This window comes from Barbus barbus (assembly GCF_936440315.1).
Source record: "Barbus barbus genome assembly, chromosome: 32".
In the NCBI taxonomy this organism is placed as follows: Eukaryota; Metazoa; Chordata; class Actinopteri; order Cypriniformes; family Cyprinidae; genus Barbus; species Barbus barbus.
The window spans coordinates 20,675,399-20,683,472 of record NC_136760.1 but is presented as its reverse complement, the minus strand read 5'-3'; the positions used below and the strand labels follow the sequence as shown (position 1 = coordinate 20,683,472).

At 34.8% G+C, this 8,074-nt stretch overlaps 1 protein-coding gene across 2 annotated transcripts; it reads right to left on the bottom strand.

Annotated features, from left to right (window-relative positions):
• Positions 1-1,510: 1,510 nt before the first annotated feature.
• On the bottom strand, positions 1,511-6,895 carry LOC306852641 (hepatic leukemia factor-like). Of its 2 annotated transcripts, none has more exons than XM_079389640.1 (4): positions 6,641-6,895; positions 5,624-5,956; positions 4,470-4,684; positions 1,511-3,303 (listed from the first exon to the last, which is right to left on the bottom strand). In XM_079389640.1, exons 1-4 carry the CDS (start codon positions 6,747-6,749, stop codon positions 3,088-3,090), a joined length of 873 nt encoding a protein of 290 aa, XP_079245766.1. In that variant the 5' UTR covers positions 6,750-6,895; the 3' UTR covers positions 1,511-3,087. The 2 variants fall into 2 exon arrangements, with proteins under 2 accessions (XP_079245766.1, XP_079245765.1); XM_079389639.1 differs by having other exon boundaries at positions 1,517-3,306.
• Positions 6,896-8,074: the final 1,179 nt, after the last annotated feature.

Here is an 8,074-nt window from a genome sequence, read left to right as displayed (position 1 = left end):
GATCAGGGTCAGTTATCCTGTGTTGGCCATGAGCTGGAGAGGGCAAGCAAGGGTGTGGAGAGCGGAGCATGGGGATGTGACCAGTGTAAGGTTTGTAATTCCTGTTGCCTGTCCTTTCTTTCAGATGGATTGCAGCCAGGCTGAACGCAGGCTGGGATTAATGTTAGATCCCAATCTGCTCCCTCTGCATTCACAAATGGCTTTATATAACTCCTAGTCTATTTGATAAATGCCACATAATCCCACAGGAAGTCATCTGTGTTTGTCTCGAGTAAGAGGTCGTTTAGGCCACACCCAGAAGCAGCACATACTGGAGGTCTTTTCTGAACACATGTCATTGCAGGAATGTTGTGACCGTCATGCGTTTGACAGGAAGCCCATTTTACAACATGCTCAAGCTTTAGAGAGAGAGCATGACTGTTTGCGTGCATGTCAAAGGGATGTACTGCTTAGTACTGCTTATTATTTATATATAAATATAAGATATTGCAAGTTAACATTATATAAAGTGTATGTTTGTGTGTGTATATAATGTTAGCTAGGATGCTATAATATCTTAATTTATATATATATATATATCTATATATATATCTGTGTGTGTGTGTGTGTGTGTGTGTGTGTAATTTATATTTTATAATTACCGTTTTATTACAATTAATAATAAACACAGGTATATTTGCAGCAATAGCCAAAAATACATTGTATGTGTCAAAAATTATAGTTTTTTTGTTTGTTTGTTTGTTTTTTGCCAAAAAATCATTAGGATATTAAGCAAAGATCATGTTCCGTGAAGATATTTTGTACATTTCCTACCATAAATATATCAAAACTTATTTTTTGATTAGTGATATGCATTGCTAAGAACCTCATTTGGACAACTTTACAGGCGATTTTCTCAATATTTAGATTTTTTTTTTTGCAACCTTTTATTCCAGATTTTCAAATAGTTGTATCAGCCAAATATTGTCCCATCCTAACAAACCATACATCAATGGAATGCTTATATATTCAGCTTTCAGATAATGTATAAATCTCAATTTTGAAAAATGTATGACTTATGACCCTTATGACTAGTTTTGTGGTCCAGGGTCACATATATGTGTAAAAAAAAAAAAAAAAAAAAGGCATTGCACGTTCACATTATTTGTTCGCATCTATCTCCACATTAAGGCAGCGATATCTACGGATATCAAATAATCCTTTTCAAATATAAATATATCTCCAATACTGGTACATGTGTTGTTGATGATGACACTGATGACGCCAGTGATGATGAAGATGTGTATAAGAATATTTTGTAACACAAATGACTGAATTGTGACAACAAACATGCATTTTTTGGATAGACAGTGGGCTCTAGCGGTACATTTGGGAATAACAGCTATAATTTTTCAATCCTTCAGCATATGAGAGTATTAAGTTATAAAAAGTTCCCTTCAATTATTTGGCCCCTAATGAGCTCATTGTGCAAATTAAGCCAAAAATGAATTCATTCATTAACCACAACATCGCCAAATATAAGCTTTTCAAAAGCTTTTTATTTTCATAAAGAGCTATGAAACAAGAAAAAGGAACCAAAAAGGACCACAACAGACAACATATTGCAAATATTTAAGTCAAATAATCATCTGAGGAAAGAATGTTAAAATTGAAACATGCTGAAATTTAATATATTTAATATAAAAGACAGTGAAATATACAACGATTGACAACATTCTATGTGGCCAAGAATACCGTTCTTTTACCAGGTTTGGCAAATAATAGCATATTTCATGAAGGTACATCACAACCAAAACATGAAAGGTACTGACAATATAATTTAACAACAAAAGAAATTGTAACCATGAAAAAAGTTTCCATATTGATGCAAGTGCCTGTATAAGAATAGGTAAAGAAACTACGATCATGGTACTAAATTAATGCCCATATACTGTAGAATTTAACTTTTTTCATAAAGTTTGTTGCCTATGAATATACAGTATACATCAAATTACATAGATATATTCAGAAATACATATGAAAATACTGTACAAAAACAAGAATAACTTTGTAAAAACATTTAATTGCAATATGACAATATAACCTTATTGTATTTTATATCATTTGGTCTGTAGTAAAGAGTGACAAAATAAAATACACCGTACTACATTCATTACACAACTGACCAACAAAAGGCAACATATCTGTTTCAATAGACTCTAAATAACAGGTTGCCTCTTTGTGTTAGCAATAAGGGCTTTGGGACCTTGTTCAATATGCTTTTCTTGATCACATTTTGAACTCAAAAGCATGCTAATGCAGAGACTCTGTGCTGAATCTGATGGAATTATTGCAGCAGGCAGTTCCAGCTAAACTAAATTAGCTTCCCAGGATTTAAAAGATTTGGGTGTGAACTTTCAAATCAGCATAAACATACAGTTTATCTTTCATATCCACTAAAATGAAAGTCATTAACCCCATATACCAAACAAAAAAACCTGCCAATTTCACAGATTGGCACAGATTTTCATTACCTGGCATCCTCATTTCATAAGCAAATTGATTGTCTGTTGTCTAATAGGGATATACAGATATTTAGTATATATGGTCATATGGAGTTGTTTTATGAATTCAAACTCTCAAATCTTGCTACATTCCGTTCTGTCTGTGAGAATAATGTCTTTACGGAGACACAAAACCTTTACGTGCCTGAAGCAGCTATGCACATGTACTCATCTCATACACAACGCTATGGGTGTCTGTAGAGGAACAGCAGAAGATTCACTAGCTCAGATTTGACTGCTAATTTATGACAAATCATGACAAACGTTTATGGACAAATGCTACAGCACAGTAAAATCATAAGTTACATGATCTGCAAAAAACGGTGGCTTTGTTTGCAATAACAAATAGAGAAAGAGAGTGGGTAGATCTCTAAAAGATGTCTGAAATAACCACACAATGAAACGTTTCTGCCTTCTAAGGTGCCAAGAACAGACTGAGGTGAGGGCTGGCTGGAAAACAGGCCCAGCGGATTTTAACCCAACAATATTGTCCTTCGAATTAGAAGGGCAGGGGTGAGGGAAATTGAGGAGCACTCGGGTGGTCTCACAGAGGGCCGTGCTGAGCTTCATACTTGGTTAAGACATTTTTACACCGTCCCAGCTCTCTCCGTAGTTCAGAAACTTCCTGTCGGAGAGCCGCGTTCTCTTTCTCCAGGAAACCAGCCCGGATGGCAATCTGATTCTCCTTTAGGCGCCGAGCATCCCGTGACCTCTTAGCAGCCATATTGTTCTTTCTGCGCCGTGACCAGTATTTTTCATCCTGCTCAAAATATGCAGAATAAAAAGGGTGGGGAAGTTACATTATGTCAAGATTACTCTGATTATTTAGTGTTTTTAATGGTTATGTTAACCCTATAAAGCCTACTGTATCGTATTTGATGCACAAAAAGCCTCTAAATTGTCAATATGATCAAAATTTTGCTAAAAAAACTACTTCTGAAAAACCTTCTGTTGTCTGAGTGATAGTTTATTTTTTTAGCATAATTTTAGTTTTATTGTATTTGTAAAATTGTCAACCTTCAGGTCATGCACTATAAAAACAGATTTAAAAAAAATATTATTGGAGTACTTTTTACAAGCAAATACTATTTCAGTCTTTTTAATTCTAATTTAAAGTGTTACTTGCAGTTTCTGTGTAATTAGAGAGAAATTTACTAGCAATTTCTGAGTCAAAATTGTATTATATATATATATATATATATATTCTTTCCTTTTTTAAAAAAGAAAAATCATGTTAAATGTGAATATCAAATATGATACATCAGGCTTTTGAGGAATGCTTATTTGTATCTCTTTATCATAATTGAATTACATTGCATTACAAGTTTTGCCCCCTAGAATGAAAACTACAAAACTACTCTTTGTTCATAAAATTACATATTTTTAATCAATCTGGGCCTGTGACTAAAACTGAGGCTTTTTATATGATACTGTTTGAACCATAAAAGCCTGACGTATCAAATACAACGCTTAACAAAAAACATCTTTTTTGGATTTTCTGTAAAGGTTCCATAAACGGCACCGTTTTATTAAAAAAAAACATATGATTATGACTAATTATACCATACTTATTTTTGATTGACAGGTCAAGCATGAGAGAAAACCGAGCATCATTGTGATGACAAGTTTTCTCACGCATTCGCTGCCGTGCAATCAGCTTTGAGCAATTTACTACTCTGCAAAGCTGGGTATGGATCCACTTTTATTTGAACAAATTAAAAACGGCAAATCCTTTAATCCTAAACCCAGCAGAACTTGAGCGATACCAGGAAAAAGGAAAATCACGTGGGTCAGGCCGCCGAAGGATGAATGAGCGGACATAAGCTTCTTAGCAAGAGCCATGTTGCCCAGCTGGTCAATGGCGAAGGGTGAAACGGGTGACCAAACATACTCTGTTGGGGGGGTGAGTAACTAGACCCAAGTTACCTTCATATCATCAGAAATGAAGACTTTGCGTGCTTTCTTGATCATAGGCTGAGGTTTCAGCTCCTCGTCGGAGAACTTGTGTTTGCGTGGGTCGAAAACCTCCTGGCCTGGCACGCTGGACAGAGCGAGGTCTGCCGGATCAGGTTCGTAGCTCACTGGTATCTGAATGTCCTCTGGGTCTACTGGACTTGGTGTGTTACGTGATGGAGGCAAAACTGTGGGAGGAAAAACAATCTATTCATTGTTGACTCAATGGTGTAAGTGTAATTCAGTGGTAATGTATTGTAACAGATAGTGAAAGGGCTGTCATGAGCGTTTCATTCCACTAGGTGGTGCACAAGACTTTAATAATAAACAGTGCAAATCAAAAGTACTAGTAGCCTACTGTCGGTAAAACGTCTTCTTTTCTTTTCTTTTCTTTATTTTTCCTGTGAATACATTTCATGTTTATTGGTCAAAAAAAAAAAAAATGTAATTTTACCAGAATTTAAATGATCATTCATCATTGATATTCCATGTTGAGATTTCATATTCAGTATGAGAAATCAATAAAACTGATTTTAAAATTAGTTTTAAAGACCTAACCGAATAAGAGATCAAGAGTTCCAACACTCCATATAGTTTTCCATAAAACTATGATTAAATGTTGCCAAATGCTCAGACTAGGAAAAGAATCGTTGGTTTGCAAATTTTAGTAAGAGGAAAATAACATCATAGGCTAAGTCTGAGATTTCCATTCACAAATGAACTCTAAGGCTTGGGTGGGAAAATTAAGCAGTGTTTACAATTGACTACTTATTTTTTTTATGAATCAGAAAAAAACATAGCTGCTAAACAATGCAATTTTTTTCTTTTCAACTAATTTGTAATTATTTATTTTTTTAACATACAACATAATATAGTCTTGCTTGTCATCACACAAGCACCCAGAGAATTTAACAGTGAATATTTTTATTATAATAATCATATTATCTGTATTACTTGGCTGGCTTATACTTAACCGTTTTTTATATTAACATGGAACAAAACAATACGACAAAGAACAGAGCAAACTCTGCACACTCTCAATAAACTAAAACACATACTCTGTTCCCCATTTAACACCCACACACACTGTCATGTTATAGATATGTGGGACACAGAAGCCGTAGTACCTGGTCTGCCCGGGCTGTGGAGGCAGTTCTGAGGAACCATGCCCGTGTGGATGGAGGTGATGGCCCGACTGCTGAGGTCCATGACTGAGATGGGGCCCTGAGGCATTGAAGTCTGCTGCTGCTGGTGGTGATGGAGGCTTTGGCCATGTTGTGTGGGACTAGAGGGGATGCCATTTTCACAAAGAAACTCCTCAAGGTCCATATACTCCAACTGAAAGTTGTCTCCATCATAAGACAATGTTTTATCCCAAAGTGTTGGCCCTAAGAAAGCTGATTGAGGAGTGTTTCCATCTTCCTCCAGCTTTTTCACCTTCTCTCTCTCCTTCACGTAGCCTGAAAGAATATTATCATTAGTTAACACATCAATTTTTGACTCATTTAAATTCTGTTTTTTACATTTCCATGATTTTTAAAGAGGTTTTTATTTTTTGAGTGACTGTTCTTAGCTGCAGTCGCAGCTATACACAATAAAGAAATCCATTTTCCACACATTTAACTTGTTGCAATGAGTTTTGCCTATTTAAGTACTTTTTAAAAGTTTTTAGTTTCAACACAAATATCTTCATTGTTGATATTCAAAACAATTACAATTAAACTTTAGTATATTGGTTTAAGTTATATTTGATCCATTTATTTTTGTAGTGCTTTTAAGTTAAAATCTTTATTCAATCAAAATTGTATGTTTCACTGATTTTTAAGGCAATGTCTTGGCATTCAAAAATTAAACCATGATTTGGTATTTAAAATTATGATTCAAAACAACTATAAACTCAGTTATGTTATGTCTCCCTAAATTAAGTTTATTCATGAATAAAACACAACACAACACACACAGAGACACACAAACACACACTCAAAAAAAGTTAACTGAATTTTCAAAACAAAAACAAATAGCAATTTATTCTGGAGATCACAGCAGGAATCAGATGACAGTTCTTTACAGTAAAAAAGTATTATTATTACAAAAATGTTTATTCTCCATACGCAGCAATGTAACAAAGTGAAAGCTTTGATCACCTTCATCTTGGTGCAAAGGTAGTTTCAGAGGTTTTTCCAGGAGCGCCTTCAAAACGCCGTTAGTTCGCGGAGGAAGGAAAGCTGGGTTCATTGTGAGCTGTCTGGACATAATCTCTCTTATTCCGTGCAAAAAATATTTTTAAAACTTGAACTGAAATGAAAGGATATACAGAACTAATAACGATAATAGATCCTGCTCTACAGCACCGGCTTGAAGTGCATGAGTGTGCATGCGTGTTTGTGTGAAAGAAATGTGATGACCATCACCATGTGTCAAGACTGAGGCATGTGACGTCAAACAGTCAAAGGCGGGGTTAGAGGAACACTTTTTTTTTTTTTTTATTAAACAAAAAACATTCACAGGGGATACAGTCAAAGCAAAAAAATAAAATAAAAATGCATACACAATCAGAATACAAAACAATAATTACCTGAACAAAAGTAGTAACAAAAAAAGCAAGGTTAGAGGAACACTTTCGCTCTATTTGCTAGCAGTTCAGAGACCTTGTTGCCATATCCTCTTGCCATGATTATATTTTCTCTGTTTGATATTGGTTTGGATAAAAAAAAAAAAATTATAAAAAAAAGTCTGCTAAATTAATAATGAATGTATTTTTTATTAAGATGCATGTAATTGTTTTTTTTGTTTTTTTTGCATTTTAGCAAGTTAATGCAGAACAGGGGTGTGAATATCAGTAAAAAACTACCATATATCTTTTATAGATTGTCAGCAATGAAGAGGTTGTATTTGCGTGTGCCGCTTCTGAACCAATCTATAACACAGGTAAATACAATTTAATGCATATCCATATTTCCATAACAGTATCAACATATAGGCCTACTTTTTTCACGGGGTGCTCACAATACTCATGAAAAACTACAAACGTCCATGATGCGTAATTTAAATAATTGTTTCAATATGTTTACTTACTTAATGTTTTTGAAAAAAAAATGTAATTAATTTGTTTTGCACAAGTGGAAGTTCTTAAATCTTGCTTCATAACTAAGTTGCTTTCTAGAGAGATCTGGCAACACAGTATTGAGTAGACGTTTTCCCCTCTGCTAGTGGAGTCTACATGCAAATCAACGCTGAGAAATATGAATTTCAGCTAAATATTTATCGAAGATTGGATTTAGGTTTAGCACCGTGAAGAAGTATGAAGTCTGAAGACTTGAAACTGACACTGAAAGAAGTGAAGTTCCCATCACATGCACGCACACGCGGTGGAAAAATCAAACGCGCAGTCAAATAAAGGGGCGTGGCTTCGCCTGAACAGATAGTGAACCAGCACCTCTTTAGTTCATTGAGCATTTCAATGACAAACTTTGAGCAAAAAGTTATCAAACACAACATGTTCTGTCATGGTTCAATAACTCATGTATTAGAGAGCATTATTACTCATAAAAATAAAAAACACCTGAAAGTGTAACACA

Coding starts and splice junctions, on each gene's coding strand:
- LOC306852641 (XM_079389639.1), bottom strand. CDS start 6,749: ATGTCCAGACAGCTCACAATGAACCCAGCTTTCCTTCCTCCGCGAACT. Junction 5,957..6,640: donor ACCTTTGCACCAAGATGAAG/GTGATCAAAGCT, acceptor ATATTCTTTCAG/GCTACGTGAAGGAGAGAGAG. Junction 4,685..5,623: donor CCACAGCCCGGGCAGACCAG/GTACTACGGCTT, acceptor TTCCTCCCACAG/TTTTGCCTCCATCACGTAAC.